Raw genomic sequence first — 16,683 nt, forward strand, 5'->3', positions numbered from 1 at the left:
GTCATGTGACCACTTCATCTGAAGTCCTTTTAAAATCAGGATGAGTAGCTACCGTATGCTCAGGAGGCAATTGTTTTTATTCAATATAATGAACATCTATCAAAAACTAAGAGTTGCATAACCTTCAGCAAAGTAAGGTTCAGCTGTTTTTCAGACTAAATGACAGAATGGAGAAGAAATGTGATCTAAGTGACTTTGACCATGGAATGATTGTTGGTGCCAGACAGGGTGATTTGAGTTTCACAGAAACTGCTGATCTCCTGGGATTTTCCACAACAACAGTCTCTAGAGTTTGCAGAGAATGGTGCGAAAACAAAAAACATCAAGTGAGCAGCAGTTCTGCGGGAAAAAACCCCTCGTTAATGAGAGAGGTCAGAGGACAAGGGCCAGACTGGTCAAAGCTGCCAGAAAGGTGACAGTAACCACACATTACAACAGTGGTATGCAGAAGAGCATCTCTGAACACGTAATGTGTCAAACCTTTAAGTGGATAGGTTACAGAAACTAATAAATACCTAACAAAGTGCTCACTGAGTGTATATAAGTACAGGTAGAGCCTACACAGTGCAGGCCATGGGTATTTGGATAATAACACGTTTTATGTTGTTTCAGTTCTGTAATTCAGCATATTGAATTGGAAATGAACCAATGAATATGATTTTATACTGCAGACCGTCAGCTTTTATTCGCCAGTTTTTACATACATTTCAGGTGAACCGTGTAGGAATTGCAGCCCTTGCAGGGCCAATGATAGTAGCAGGTGGGGTGGAAAAATCAGAATAAATCGAGCAGTGTCGTATGCAAAACATTGGGTGTGCCAAAATCAACTGCTTGATAGATACATTGTTAAAAAGCAAGACCTCACTTGTGAGCTAAGCAATAGCACCCTGGTAGACTACAGAAGACCACTGTAGTGGCTCTTCAATTTTGAATTAAAAAACCCTTTTCAACTGTTGGACATATTAAGAGAACTCTCTAGGGCAGGGCTGACCAAATCATGATCTTTGAGGGCTGAGAAGGGCCCAACAGCTGTGCAGATCTTATCGAGGCTACACCGGGGCTGGTCTAATGAGAGAGAGTATTATCGTATTGTGCCCTCTACTGGCATAAATGCAATTTTATATTAATTGTGTGGTTAACGCTTGTAAAAATTACGTCAAGACAATAACATGTCAACACCATTTATACATTTCCAGGGCATTCAGCTCAATTGCACTCTTCCATTAATCGCATTGATAAGCACACATTGCATCGCTGACATAGATTGTTTTGCTATGACTTGTAGATTCATGATCCGCAATGACATCGTCACATAAAAAATGAAATGCTCACAGCGCATGTTCACGATGTAGGCTTATACACAGGGTGGAATGTTATATTTGCCATGGCGCTTGAGACGACAACATCGGCGACGCTCTGTTCGTGGTGCTGAAAGAGAGCTCACGCACGCACACACACACACACACACACACACACACACACACAACCTCTGTCATGGCGTCTTCTAACAACGTTAACCCCATCAACTATAGCTGGTGGCCCATATCTGCAATGGATGAAGACTCCAAATTGGCAGAGGAAGAAGAGAGTCGAGAAGCAGTAGTCGAGTCCAGACCCTTTTCAAAAGACAGACTGGTTCTGTATCACTGGACGCAGTCTTTCACCTCACAGAAGGTAAGAATCGTGGAAATCAGTTATGCTTCTGACATTTCAGCTTTCAGAGAGACGATCTATTAATTATTTAACGTGTTTTCCCTGATGCTGTTTATATCCTATTTGCCTGTGGTGTTTCGTGCTGAGTTTTTCCAGAAATTTCACAATTCATCCGGTGTTGCTGTATTTTCATTGCTCTATTCTTTAAAGATTCGTGATCAATGCCAATACAATTCTGTTTTTTTAATGACATTTAAGTATTCAGGCATGGTGCTGTGTCCAGTTCATCCGTTTTCTTTTCTTTTGAAACGCACAAATGGACAACAACCTTTACATTTTATTGAAATATGTTAGGCTATTTACAATTAGGTAACGGACGAGAAAGCAGCGCTTTTATGGTTTGGACTCTTTATTTCTTCGCATATCTGGTATAATAACCATTATATTTTGATTATCTGCATCACAATAGATGTACTATATGTGATAGAGATACCGAATAATATGCTACATGTTTTAATATCTTTAAAAGTTTGTATACAACACGCAGAGCAAGGAAACGCGGCTGTAGGCTACTTGTAGTTAACGTTCCTTCACATTTAGCCCGAATCGTGTTCCTACTCTGCCTTTCCAATTGGACGAAATTCGCACACGATTAAGTGTAACTTTACGTTTTCTGCTGACAATCTGAGAAGTTACAACTCGGGTCGGTGGGGGGGTTCAATTAATTTGAAAGTTAAAACACACGGCTCTATCTATAACCTATTTTAAGATGCCATTGCTTTAGCGACAACAGTCCCTTATTTTGTAACACGTGGGTGGTAAAAAAGATATATAATAAAAATAAATAAATAAAAAAGTGGGGAGGGAAATCTCACCTTCTCTGCAATTTGAAAGGGAATTTCGCCAGTGTTGTGAATTGGCTCCATTGTGTTTCTAAGCGCATCAGCCACAGCTACATTACATTACATTACATTATTGGCATTTGGCAGACGCTCTTATCCAGAGCGACGTACAACAAAGTGCATACCCATAACCAGGGATAAGTTCGCTGAAAGACCCTAGAGGTAAGTACAATTTCAACTGCTACCTGTACAACAAAGATAAGGACAAGGGCCATTTTTTTTTTTTTTTTTTTTTTTTTTTTTTTTTTTTTGAACAAACAAACAAACAGAGCAAAAGTCACCAAAGTTAACTATCCAAACACTGCTTACCTAGCCAACTAAAATACTGATACACAAGTCACAGAGACAACAATTAAGGTTCACAGGGAGGTAGGGAGGGATGGGGAGAGGTGCTGTTTGAAGAGGTGTGTCTTCAGCTTGCGCTTGAAGGTGGGGAGGGATTCTATAGTTCTGACCTCAACGGGGAGTTCGTTCCACCACCGTGGAGCCAGAACAGACAGTAGTCGTGAGCGTGAGGTGGAGGTTCTGAGCGGGGGAGGTGCCAAGCGGCCTGTGGAGGCTGAACGAAGAGGTCTGGCAGGGGTGTAGGGTCTGATGATTTTTTGCAGATAAGCTGGGGAAGACCCTTTAACTGCTTGGAAGGCTAGCACCAATGTTTTGAATTTGATGCGAGCCATGACAGGCAGCCAGTGGAGGGAAGTAAGCAGGGGGGTGACGTGTGAGTATTTGGGAAGGTTGAAGACCAGACGAGCTGCTGCATTCTGGATGAGTTGGAGGGGTCTGATGGCAGACGCTGGGAGGCCAGCCAAGAGGGAATTGCAGTAGTCCAGGCGGGACATTATCTCATTTACAAGGGGCAGATAAAAGGTCTAGAGTTCATTTCAAGTGTGCTATTTGCATTTGGAATCTGTTGCTGTCAACTCTCAATATGAGAGCCAAAGAGCTGTCACACTATCAGTGAAGCAAGCCATCATTAGGCTGAAAAATCAAAGCAAACCCATCAGAGAGATAGCAAAAACATTAGGTGTGGCCAAATCAACTGTTTGGAACATTCTTAAAAAGAAAGAACCGGTGAGCTCAGCAACACCAAAAGACCCAGAAGACCACGGAAAACAACTGTGGTGGATGACAGAAGAATTATTTCCCTGGTGAAGAAAAACCCCTTCACAACAGTTGGCCAGATCAAGAACACTCTCCAGGAGGTAGGTGTATGTGTGTCAAAGTCAACAATCAAGAGAAGACTTCACCAGAGTGAATACAGAGGGTTCACCACAAGATGTAAACCATTGGTGAGCCTCAAAAACAGGAAGACCAGATTAGAGTTTGCCAAACAACATCTAAAAAAGACTTTACAGTTCTGGAACAACATCCTATGGACAGATGAGACAAAGATCAACTTGTACCAGAATGATGGGAAGAGAAGAGTATGGAGAAGGAAAGGAACTGCTCATGATCCGAAACATACCACCTCATCAGTGAAGCATGGTGGTGGTAGTGTCATGGCATGGGCATGTATGGCTGCCAATGGAACGGGTTCCCTTGTATTTATTGATGATGTGACTGCTGACAAAAGCAGCAGGATGAATTCTGAAGTGTTTTGGGCAATATTATCTGCTCATATTCAGCCAAATGCTTCAGAACTCATTGGACGGCGCTTTACAGTGCAGATGGACAATGACCCGAAGCATACTGCGAAAGCAACCAAAGAGTTTAAGGCAAAGAAGTGGAATGTTATGCAATGGCCAAGTCAATTACCTTACCTGAATCCAATTGAACATGCATTTCACTTGCTGAAGACAAAACTGAAGGGAAAATGCCCCAAGAACAAGCAGGAACTGAAGACAGTTACAGTAGAGGCCTGGCAGAGCATCACCAGGGATGAAACCCAGCGTCTGGTGATGTCTATATGCATTCCAGACTTCAGGCTGTAAATGACTGCAAAGGATTTGCAACCAAGTATTAAAAAGTGAAAGTTTGATTTTGTCCCATTGCTTTTGGTCCCTTAAAAAGTGGGAGGCGCATAGAAACTGTTGTAATTCCTACACCTTGGATGTAAATACCCTCAAATTGAAGCTGAAAGTCTGCAGTTAAAGCATATCTTGTTCGTTCATCGCCTACCAATGGAAAATACAGGAGGCCAACTCTAAAGACAAAACCACAACTCCACTTTAAATTACGGCAAAACAAAGTCAGAACACAGAAACGGATGTGACGGCGGCTTGCTTTAGCTTCTGTAGGGTCTTCTGCGGTGTATGTAAATTGACCCTCATTTTCTCCCAAAGAAAACTGTTGAGTCATTGGTAAACATGAAAAAGATCATATTTTAGTCACGGAGGTCTTTTTTTTTTTTTTTTACCAAAAAGTTACGGCCTTTGGCCTTCATAAGACAGAATAGTTGCCGGAATTGCGGCGACTGAACTCGCAGTGTAAATAATACGGACGGGACATAAGACAAGCCGTAACGAAGTTAATACGTTAAAATGGCAGCTTTTCGCGTTTGTAGGACTGTGGGGGGGCTCTGAAAAGAGCCTTTGGAAAGTTCTTGTGGGAGCGATGCAGGAATTACTTGGCCTTCGCTGCCTTCTCGGTCTTCTTTGGGAGCAGCACGGCTTGGATATTCGGCAGTACTCCACCCTGAGCAATTGTAACGCCTCCTAGGAGCTTATTCAACTCTTCGTCGTTACGTACCGCCAACTGCAGATGTCTGGGAATGATGCGGGTTTTCTTGTTATCTCGGGCAGCGTTACCAGCCAACTCAAGGATCTCAGCGGTCAGATATTCGAGCACAGCGGCCAGATAAACCGGAGCACCCGCACCAACACGTTCGCCATAGTTTCCTTTACGCAGCAATCGGTGAACGCGACCAACCGGGAACTGGAGCCCAGCCCTCGATGACCGGGTTTTAGCTTTTGCTCTGACTTTACCACCAGTCTTGCCTCTACCACTCATTTTCAGTATCTAATCACAATAAACAATAATCTGTATCCAATTCTGACTCTTGGAAAGCCAACCCCAAAGGGTTACCTACCAGGATTATGCCCATAGTCAAAAAGGTTCAAGCATAGTAACCATTTTATTTTGGGTATGACATTATTATGCTTGTGTGAAGAAAAGGGGCGATAGTTCAGGGGTCTATACTAAACAAAACTGACATTTGCATGTAACATAGAATTTGGAAGTATGACTTAAGCTCATGGCCTACTGATCGCACTTTTCACAAGGAGGCCTGTGGCTGCGTGCAGTTCTCTGATGCAGTCTCTTTTGAAACAGTGCCAACTGTATACCTTACAAAGTAGGCCATACTACTGGAGAAAGCAAGTGGTAATGATATAAGTACCTCCATCACTGATATTAGCCTGTGGCTGATTGGCATTGTTAGGGGGAACCTCTTATGTCCCTGTGTTCTGTGTGTTAGTTTATCATTGTTTATTATCATTATTCTTGTAATTTATTATTTTCCATATTCATGTCTGGTGTTCTGTTTATATTCATTAGTCTCTGCCCTCGTCTTCCCCTGTGATGTCTGAGTCTGAATGTTTTCTAGCCCAGTCACTCCCTTGTCTGCGTGCCCCACTATTCGGGTTTTTACGGTAGTTCCGGGGTTCAATCTTCCTTCCAATCTTACATTCCTTACTTCCTGCTTTCTCTCCATTTCATGTTTGTACATAGCACTAATATACTAATCCCAACTAACATAGAATTCGTACAGTACTAATTATACTAACACACTAATATGTTTGTCAAACTAACAAACTAACTAACTAACATTCACTAGTTTTGTGTATTTGTAAATTAAATCACTTAACTAACTTACTAACGCATCTCCAGTTTCAATTCTGTTCTGTAACTCCGCCTCCCTATTCTATCACTGATTACTTGCTTAGTTTCAGCAAAGTATTCGCACCTGTCTCTCTGTATCTCTGCATCTCCTGATTCTCTGCAAATTGTCTACTCCCTAGTCCGGAGCCGTTTGTATTACATGTGTGTCTTTGTGATTCCAGTCCACGTTTTTGTTTCCCCCTCGTTATTGTCCTATTACCCTTTCATGTGTCTCACCTGATGTTTATTTGTTAGACCGCCCTCACTCCCATGCCCCGCCTAGTTTGTCTCATTCCCCTATGTATTTATACCTGTCCTGTTTCGAGTCCTGAGCCCTTCATCCCTTCCCCCAGTTCTAGCCTCCTTGTTTCCTTGCCCTTAGTTTCCTAGTCCTTGCCTTTGTGTATTTTTGTGGATTTCCTGTTTTGACCCCTGCCTGCTTCCCTGGACTATTCTTTGTGTGTTGTTGATTTCTGTACCTCTTCCTTATTCGATTGACCCCCAGGTTTTTGACCCTGGCCTGCTTTTTGACTACGCTCTGTCTGCCCCTTCACCTGCTAGTAAACCTGCCATTTTCCACACCCCTGTGTCTGCTTCTGGTTCCTCTGTCCCCCCCGCCGTGACAGAACCGATACAGGGCTACCCCCAAAGAACCCTAGCCAATTAAATCTTGCTTACATCTGGCAGGATGAGTCAGAAAATGTTGTTGCTCTATTGTGGACTACCGTTCATAGTTGCCCGATGGCATAACCAATGCTGAATCTTATTGTGGCTGCCCTGGGCCTTGAACCAACAACTTTCTAAGTCTCAGTCAAGCACCTTAGGCACTAGTAGCTTGTCACTTTAATGCAGGTATGTCAGGACTGCAGTACCTGCTGGTTTTTGACGTGCTTCAGCTCCAGTTACTTGCTTGGCTGGAGTCCACAGGCCTTTCCAGGCCGAAGCTGGCAGCTGAGTGAAAGGAGACTATGAGAAGCCAGAGAAACTGCGGCCCTCCAGGATTTCTGTTTGACACTGATGCTTTGATGCAGGGGTAGGCACGAGGTAAACATGGTCCTGGAGTGCCAATGATATTTCTGTTTTTTTTTTTTTTGTTCCATCTGAGCTTGGTCACAAGAGTTTGCTGGTTGATTAAAAGTTGTGCGTAAATATTCGGAATGGTGAAACACCAAGTGCATCCAGTACATGGTCACCTGCATTCCTTAAGCCAAAATGAATCCAGTTATGTATTTGCATGTTTGGGAGGAGCCAAAACCAGGACCATCTCTGGTGCTTCTACCCTGCTGCAATGTACATTTAACTGGTTAACCGGCGTAGAAACACCCTTCACCCTTCACAGGCAGTTATTTCTTCATTTTGTATTATGTCTCACATATTTCAGTTAAGTGGTTCACAGGGAATCACAGAGGTAACCTTGCACTTAGAGAATGGCAGATAATGGGAATGCCCAACTAGCATCATGATGATTTACAAGCTGTATTATGTATTAATATTATACCATGGGCTTCTCTTCTTAATCATTTACCTTTGTGCTATAAGACTTTTGGCCAGAGATCCAACAATCAATCAAATGAGCCTTACATACTGACAGACATACTGGTTTCAACAGAAATTCTTAGGAACAATGATTATATTGAAGCTGTGTTTCCATGGAGGCAAAACTACTTACTTCATTCATGGTGTGATTGAAAAACCTGAAATAATCATAGTAAAGTTCATTTTGTGATCGTATCCCACTGACTGGGCCTTTCTTAGTGCTATTCTGGATGTACAGTATGAGACTTAACCCGTGTATTTCCAGAAATCAGTAGACTTTGTTCTCATTGTTCACATCCAAGCTCATGCTTGTTATCCAAATTCCATTTTCTCAAAAAAAATACCCAAGGAGCATTTTTGGTTTTCGATGCAGTGAGACTTTTGGTTTCCGGTGGCAGGTGCGGCTGGTCATCAATGAGAAGGGCCTGCTTTGTGAAGAGAGGGATGTTAGCCTGCCATTGAGCGAGCAGAACGACCCTTGGTTCATGAGGCTCAACCTGGGAGAGGAGGTGCCTGTGTTCATCCATGGAGACACCATTGTCAGCGACTACAACCACATCATCGAGTACTTAGAAAAGAACTTCGTAGGAGGTATTTAGAGTCAAGAAAACCATACCTTTATTTTGTTCATTAATTTATTTTCTGTTGTGACATGTTTTATATATTTTCATTTTTTTGTCATAACAATGTTGTTTTTGTTTCCTGTTAAATTTATTGGCATCTACTATGTTAATTTCCATTTGTGATGTGTGGGTTTGTTTGTAATAAACATTTGTTTCTTTGATGGCTGCATTCTGCATTGAAATCTTTTTTTTTTTTTTCTCAATTGATTTGTGGTTTTAATGTACAATACATGTTATCCCACAAAATAGACAGATGCCAGCCCCAATATCACAAGTTCAGGGTTCAGTTCTGCAGGAGACTCCCTATGTCTGTGTCGGTATTGCAGTGCTTCATGAGTTTCTCATACCCTGCAGACATGCTGTGTAGGATGGCTGGTATTAGAATGGACTAGGCCTCTGAAGGTTAGCATGGCACCTGAAAGTAGATGGATAAAGACCATACATTTAATTGAAATCTGATTACATCTCAAATCTAAATCTGAAATACAGTGGTGTGTGATTTCTTATTTTTTTGCATGTTTGTCACACTTAAATGTTTCAGATCATCAAACAAATTTAAATATTAGTCAAAGACAACACAAGTAAACACAAAATGCAGTTTTTAAATGAAGGTTTTTATTATTAAGGGAGAAAAAAAATCCAAACCTACATGGCCCTGTGTGAAAAAGTGATTGCCCCCCCTGTTAAAACATAACTGTGGTTTATTAAACCTGAGTTCAATTTCTCTAGCCACACCCAGGCCTGATTACTGCCACACCTGTTCTCAATCAAGAAATCACTTAAATAGGACCTGCCTGACAAAGTGAAGTAGACCAAATGATCCTCAAAAGCTAGACATCATGCCGAGATCTAAAGAAATTCAGGAACAAATGAGAAAGAAAGTAATTGAGATCTTGAGGTCTGGAAAAGGTTATAAAGCCATTTCTAAAGCTTTGGGACTCCAGCGAACGACAGTGAGAGCCATTATCCACAAATGGGGAAAACATGGACACAAAAGACCCCACAACAACATCCAAAGAACTGCATGCCTCACTTGCCTCAGTTAAGGTCAGTGTTCATGACTCCACCATAAGAAAGAGACTGGGTAAAAATGGCCTGCATGGCAGAGTTCCAAGACAAAAACCACTGCTGAGCAAAAAGAACATCAAGGCTCGTCTCAATTTTGCCAGAAAACATCTTGATGTTCCCCAAGACTTTTGGGAAAATACTCTGTGGTCTGACGAGACAAAAGTTGAACTTTTTGGAAGGTGTGTGTCCCATTACATCTGGCGTAAAAGTAACACCGCATTTCAGAAAAAGAACATCATACCAACAGTAAAATATGGTGGTGGTAGTGTGATGGTCTGGGGCTGTTTTGCTGCTTCAGGACCTGGAAGACTTGCTGTGATAAATGGAACCATGAATTCTGCTGTCTACCAAAAAATCCTGAAGGAGAATGTCCGGCCGTCTGTTCGTGACCTCAAGCTGAAACGAACTTGGGTTCTGCAGGAGGACAATGATCCAAAACACACCAGCAAGTCCACCTCTGAATGGCTGAAGCAAAACAAAATGAAGACTTTGGAGTGGCCTAGTCAAAGTCCTGACCTGAATCCTATTGAGATGCTGTGGCATGACCTTAAAAAAGCGGTTCATGCTCGAAAACCCTCCAATGTGGCTGAATTACAACAATTCTGCAAAGATGAGTGGGCCAAAATTCCTCCACAGCGCTGTAAGAGACTCATTGCAAGTTATCGCAAATGCTTGATTGCAGTTGTTGCTGCTAAGGGTGGCCCAACCAGTTATTAGGTTTAGGGGGGCAATCACTTTTTCACACAGGGCCATGTAGGTTTGGATTTCTTTTCTCCCTTAATAATAAAAACCTTCATTTAAAAACTGCATTTTGTGTTTACATGCAAAAAAATAAGAAATCAGGAAGGGGGCAAACACTTTTTCACACCACTGTATGTACTCTACATATATTTTATGTTATATTTATTTTATATTTGCTCAAGAGCAATATTTTGGACTGCAGTAATTTAATTTCCAAACAAATGTATCGGTCTGTTGTTCAATAGAACAGTGGTAAAGTAAGATTTCAATGTCACAAATAATGTATTATTTATACAGTTTAAAACATTTCTTATAATTTAGTCAAAATGGAAGGAATTTATTTTAATTAAACAAAATTGCCCGCTCTTCTTATGTAAGCCCTTACAGAAAGAAATGGAGAATTCTACGGAGTTACATCACTGTACGAATGAGCAAAACTGGCCATCGGAGGAACAAACCGTGCAGATCAAATAGAGGTCGCCTATAAGACAAGATACGCTTGACGTTCAAGTGCTCAATTAACCAACAGCACAGGAGACAACTGTCTTAGATGACTTAATGTTGAACTACTCATACCATACAAAAAGAGTTTGAACAATAACTGATTTGAAACTTGAGAGTTGTGGTTATGAAACGCGAGTATACACGTGCATGTGTGTTTGTGTGTGTGATGCCTGTGTTTCTCAGAGATGGTGGCCCAGCTGATTCCCGATGCCACAACAGCCCTCTACGCCCGTGTGCAGCAGTACCGAGAGCTGCTGGATGGACTGCCCATGGACGCCTACACGCACTGCTGCATCCTGCACCCGGAGCTCACCACCGACTCCATGATCCCAAAGTACGCCACCGCGGAAATACGCCGTAAGTCAGGCCAGCTCAGAACACAGCAGGTCCCCTAAAGCATCGCAATATGCAATATGTGATTTTTAAATGCATGAGTTATTCTGCATGTAACTGTACTGATGAATGATGCTTGGTACCACTGTAAAACCAAAACTGAGACAAATGGTCAAAGTTCACCGCACATCTGTACATAGGTGGATTTCAACTTGCCATTGATCAGTCAAAGGACGTCTTCTTAGGATAATGGATTACAGCATTCAAGCAACTTACAAAAGGGGAGAGATGGAAAGGAGTATGTGAATGATAGTCATGATATGCTGTATTGAGCAAGGGAAATTCAGATGATGATTTTATTGCTAATTAAACTGATGAAGGTTAAACTATGTTTGATGGGGTTAGGTTAGGTAGGGTTAGGCTAGGCTAGGTTTGGTATGGTTAGGTTGGTTAAGCTAGTTTAGGTTGGGTAAAGTTAGGTTAGATAGGGTTAGGTTGGGTGGGGTTAGGCTAGGTTTGGTAGGGTTAGGTTGGTTAAGCTAGGTTAGGTTGGATAAAGGTAAGGTTAGGCTGAATCTTTGGGTGAAGTGTCCTCTCTCTGCAGGACACCTGGTCCATGCTGCATCTGAGCTGAAGAAGCTGGAGCAGGCAGAGTCCCAGCTGACAGAGCTGGAGCCCTATCTGTCCAAACAAAAGAAGCTCATGGTGAGACAGGACCTTTCCCCCTGCTGTGGTTCAAAACAGAGATACTGCCACAGAGGGAGGGATTCATTCAGCATATACATATTATAACACACATACAATTCACAAATGAATGATTCCACTGTCAATCAGTCAACAAATCAGATGGGCATAGCATAGCCCATTTTACGGACAAAAAATACTTTTATAGACACTGAAAATAGACACTGCTAATTATTTCCTCCTTCTGTCACACTCAGCCCTGGCACAGTAATTTGTGTGTATGAAAAATGTGCTGGCATCATCTCCCTGGAAATGTATCAGAGTAAAAAATACTGTATAGAAAACATAATTTGTCATTATTATCATTATTTCAGGCTAAGATCCTAGACCATGATGATGTTAACTACTTGAATAATATTCTTGGTGAATTGCGTATGGTATTGGATCAAGTGGAAGCGGAACTAGAGAAGCGGAAACTTGAATATCAAGGTTGGTTTCAGTTCCTGTCTACAGGTGGACAAAATCCATCTTATTTAAGTAATCCCTCATTCTAAGCATTTATTATGGAAATATGGGAGTATTTGAATTTCCATTGAATACATTAATGGTGCAATATTTTGAGAAAATTGTTTTCTGTGCTACAGGACAAAAGTGTGAACTCTGGCTTTGTGGTCCCGATTTCACTTTGGCTGATATTTCCCTGGGAGCTACATTGCACCGCCTAAAATTCTTAGGACTTTCAAAGAAATTTTGGGAGGATGGGAGCAGACCCAACCTCCGGTCATTTTTTGAACGTGTGCAGAAACGCTATGCTTTCCGTAAGGTCCTGGGAGATGTCCACACCACAATCCTGTCTGCGGTTCTCCCAAACGCCTTCCAGATGGTGAAGAAGAAGCCGCCATCATTCATTGGAGCATCGTTTCTAATGGGATCGCTAGGAGGGATGGGATACTTTGCCTATTGGTTTTTAAAGAAAAAGTACATGTAGGAAAACTCGTTTTGCAGTATTTGGCTTCTGTTAGCAACTGTTAGCAGCATGGTTTTTGATGCCATGTTGTTTTTTGACATCGCCAAAACACTAGTGAAGTGCTGATACAAAGTCACTAAAATAATAATGTGTGTACACAAGGTAATGAATTTATCATTTTTTCATGTTTTTATGTGGAACATATGAAAGTAGCCCCTTTGTACACCTCAAATAACAATTTCCAAGTACAATTTAAACATACTTAAATTATTGCAACACGATTCTGGATAGAAATCAATGCAGGATTATATTTAGAATATACTGTAATGTAATATTGTTCTCCAGTATATAGGTGAAAAGTATATAGCTGTAGACACTGCATGAAGCAAAATAGGATTTTAGCAATGTATCAAAAAATTCTAATTTACAGTTAGATATTTAATTCAACTACTACTTATTTGAAGTCAGTTTCAAACAATTTTTGGAATGTTGCATAACCTGTAGTTAAAGACTCTTCCCCTTCAAAAAGCAGTGTGCTATTTATGAGAATGTTTACTAGCTAGTTGGACATTTGAAACATACCAACAAGCACTCTCTCCCTCTGGTGTTTGCTATTTTATGCATTTCTGTCCAAGAAATCTTTTGATATGGAAACCGATTTTTCACTGAAACCATGCAGTTAAAAAAACTTCTCATTTATACAGTGCTATTTTTCTAATTACCAGAAAATACTGCCAGATATAGTTTCAATATGGAGGATGTTAAATGTTCTCAGTTTTTACATATATTTTAGCAAGTGTTTGATGGTGTTGAGAGATTAATTGTGGAAGATTACTGGAAATATGGAAAATAATTAGTCCACATGATGAATATATCACGGTGATACAACTATTTTCAGTACTCATTGTTAGAGCACAACTAAATGACTTGGTTTCCAAACATTTCAATTTTGTCAAACAATTCATAGAGTATGCACCCTAGAAAAGCAGTCCCTTTTTGCACGTTTTAGTTATATTTGGACAGCCATTTTGTTTTGCTGCAAAGCAACATCTTTAGTCAGTAACTGACAGCTAATTGTAACTCCACCTGTATGGCATTCATGAAACCTCTCTCTCCTATCTCTGTTTCTTAACTGCTGAGTATACCTATAAACTATGTATGTGTTTAAAACTGAACCATTATCATCTACGCATTATCAGTTTTGAGAGTTATCCAGAAACCAAAGACAGCGACTTGTGTTGTTCATGACAGACTGTTGTACAGAAGACTTAAAACGTATCCAGTCATATAATATAAATTGTTATTGTTAGCGTAAGTAGTGTTGCTGAAATGATTATGCAAAATGGTGATGAGTGTTTGAGGGTCATTTTAACTTTTGTGAACTTTTCAGCAAGAATACAATGAGAAAACAAAGTAGCCCATTGACAGATTCTCCACTGCTCTGTAAGTATGTGCAGATAGATTATGGTCTGGGTTTGAATTACTGCACGGACGTGCTGGAATTATTTGTCACAGCTCACAAAAATCTTCAAGAAGAACAGCTAAAAACACAAGAAACCCATGAAGAAGTGCTCGAAGAAGAATCACCATGTAATGAGGAGCAAAGTGACCAGATGGACACAGAATTGGCATACCTCAACCAAGTGTCTTTTGGCCATGGGGGATTCTCCCATCAGTAAGAAAATAATTATCCTCCCGAAAGTGTGGAGAAATGAAGCTAAAATGTATATAAACTTCTTTCATTGTTTTACAGTGACTAGTTCCTATAACCATTCAATCACCCATTGTCAGTAGTCCCCAATTGTACAGTAATTGTACTGTAAAACGAAAAGTACAAGAGATCCCAAACTGTAAATTGGCAAGTATATAGATTGGAATTTATAGCACTACATATGAACATTTTTAAAGAAGTTTTGAGATAGATTATTAACTTTAATTGTTAATATCAAACTGAATACATTCCCCAGAAGAGACAATTGATTGTGCCACACTATTATATTACCATGATCTGTTCTGCAGACAAGGACAGGGTGGGTGTGTATACTGCGCTCAGGAACATTCATATCCGTAAGACATGCCATAGGTAAACCATGAGAACAACATCGGATGTTTACCTGCTTAGGTTTCCCTTAGTAATATTAAACTACCAGACAACACAAAAGTAAAATAGGCTGAGCTGTACCATCGTATATACAGTAGACCAAAGAATTAATTTTCAAAACTATACATTTCACAAGTCTACACAAAATGTAGATATGAAATCGACAATTATTTTGTGCTTTATAATTTTTATGGATGTATGGTGATAAAATGTTTGCTTATTAGTATTGGGCGAAATAATACCATATTAATAAAATGAATTAAAGAACACTTTTTGTCATTTATTGTTTGGAGTGGACGTTTGTGTAAGGTTTGGCTATACTTCACTTGCCAATATAAAATATGAACCCAATACAAATCAATTTAAATAGTGAATCTAAGGGATAGTGTTTTAGATTGTGCTCTCCAGTTTATGGTGATATATAATTATTAAATTCCTGCTGATTTTATAAATTAAAGAATATGTTTTTTCGTCATCAATACATGATGCACATGAATTTCAGTTATTCTGTTTACACACCATCACAATGAAACCTGACTGCAAAAAGTGACAGTATGTAAAAATTAAGCAGATTATGCTTATGCCTACATTTCTTATTTCACAATGATGCTGCAACTGGTTTCATATTACAGTTTAATAATGATAATAATAATAATAATAATAATAATAATAATAATAATAATAATATAATATAATAATAATATAATAATAGGCGGCACGGATGGTGCAGTGGTTAGCACTGCCGCCTCACAGCAAGGGGTTTGAATCCTGGTCGGCCTCTCTGTGCGGAGTTTGCATGTTCTCCCCGTGTTTGCGTGGGTTTTCCTCCGGGTACTGCGGTTTCCTCCCATAGTCCAAAGACATGCAGGTTAGGCTGATTGGAAAGTCAAAATTGCCCATAGGTATGAGTGTGTGAGTGAATGGACTGTCTCTCCTGCGATGGACTGGCGACCTGTCCAGGGTGTATTCCTGCCTTTCGCCCAATGAATGCTGGGATAGGCTCCAGCCCCCCTGCGACCCTGATCAGGATAAGCGGGTTAGGATAATGAATGAATGAATAATAATAATAATAATAATAATAATAATAATAATAATAATAATAATAATAATGGCGGCACGGATGGTGCAGTGGGTAGCACTGCCGCCTCACAGCAAGGAGGTCCTGGATTCGAATCCCCGTCGGCCGGGGCCTCTCTGTGCGGAGTTTGCATGTTCTCCCCGTGTCTGCGTGGGTTTCCTCCGGGTACTCCGGTTTCCTCCCACAGTCCAAAGACATGCACGTTAGGCTGATTGGAGAGTCTAAATTGCCCGTAGGTATGAGTGTGTGAGTGAATGGTGTGTGTGCCCTGCGATAGACTGGCGACCTGTCCAGGGTGTATTCCTGCCTTTCGCCCAATGTATGCTGGGATAGGCTCCAGCCCCCCTGCGACCCTGATCAGGATAAGCGGGTTCAGATAATGGATGGGATGGATGGATGGATAATAATAATAATAATAATAATAAAAAGAATCATAATAACAATAAGCACTACCTGTGTCTCATGTAGTAAATAACGATGGTTAACCCCTTAAGTATCACCCCTTCTATTCTTGATAGGTAACTCTTTGGGGTTTGTTTTCCATTTCTTTCTGGAGGAAAGTCACAACATTGGAAAAATCCCCTTTCAAATTTGATGACAATATCACAAAAATATCACAGTTTTTTCTAAGCTATGTCTAGGAAGTTTTCCAAAAGTACATTTGGAGACTCCAA

The 16,683-nt window shown here is 40.6% G+C and overlaps 2 protein-coding genes across 2 annotated transcripts; one reads left to right on the plus strand and one right to left on the minus strand.

Moving 5' to 3' along the window:
* The first annotated feature begins 1,410 nt into the window (after positions 1-1,410).
* On the plus strand, positions 1,411-15,198 carry LOC133109826 (ganglioside-induced differentiation-associated protein 1-like 1). Its single transcript, XM_061219480.1, has 6 exons — positions 1,411-1,674; positions 8,309-8,501; positions 11,030-11,203; positions 11,784-11,884; positions 12,238-12,352; positions 12,508-15,198. Exons 1-6 carry the CDS (start codon positions 1,495-1,497, stop codon positions 12,849-12,851), a joined length of 1,107 nt encoding a protein of 368 aa, XP_061075464.1. The 5' UTR covers positions 1,411-1,494; the 3' UTR covers positions 12,852-15,198.
* LOC133109827 (histone H2A-like) lies at positions 5,118-5,504 on the minus strand. The gene has a single exon (XM_061219482.1). It carries the CDS (start codon positions 5,502-5,504, stop codon positions 5,118-5,120), a length of 387 nt encoding a protein of 128 aa, XP_061075466.1.
* Positions 15,199-16,683: the final 1,485 nt, after the last annotated feature.

The sequence above is a fragment of the Conger conger genome, chromosome 14 (genome assembly GCF_963514075.1).
Source record: "Conger conger chromosome 14, fConCon1.1, whole genome shotgun sequence".
Taxonomy (NCBI): Eukaryota; Metazoa; Chordata; class Actinopteri; order Anguilliformes; family Congridae; genus Conger; species Conger conger.

Excerpts from the sequence above, each read along its gene's own strand:
- LOC133109826 (XM_061219480.1), top strand. The coding sequence starts at position 1,495 with ATGGCGTCTTCTAACAACGTTAACCCCATCAACTATAGCTGGTGGCCC. Across the intron at positions 1,675-8,308 it reads AGTCTTTCACCTCACAGAAG|GTGCGGCTGGTCATCAATGA; the intron begins GTAAGAATCGTG and ends TTCCGGTGGCAG. Across the intron at positions 8,502-11,029 it reads AGAAAAGAACTTCGTAGGAG|AGATGGTGGCCCAGCTGATT; the intron begins GTATTTAGAGTC and ends TGTGTTTCTCAG.
- LOC133109827 (XM_061219482.1), bottom strand. The coding sequence starts at position 5,504 with ATGAGTGGTAGAGGCAAGACTGGTGGTAAAGTCAGAGCAAAAGCTAAA.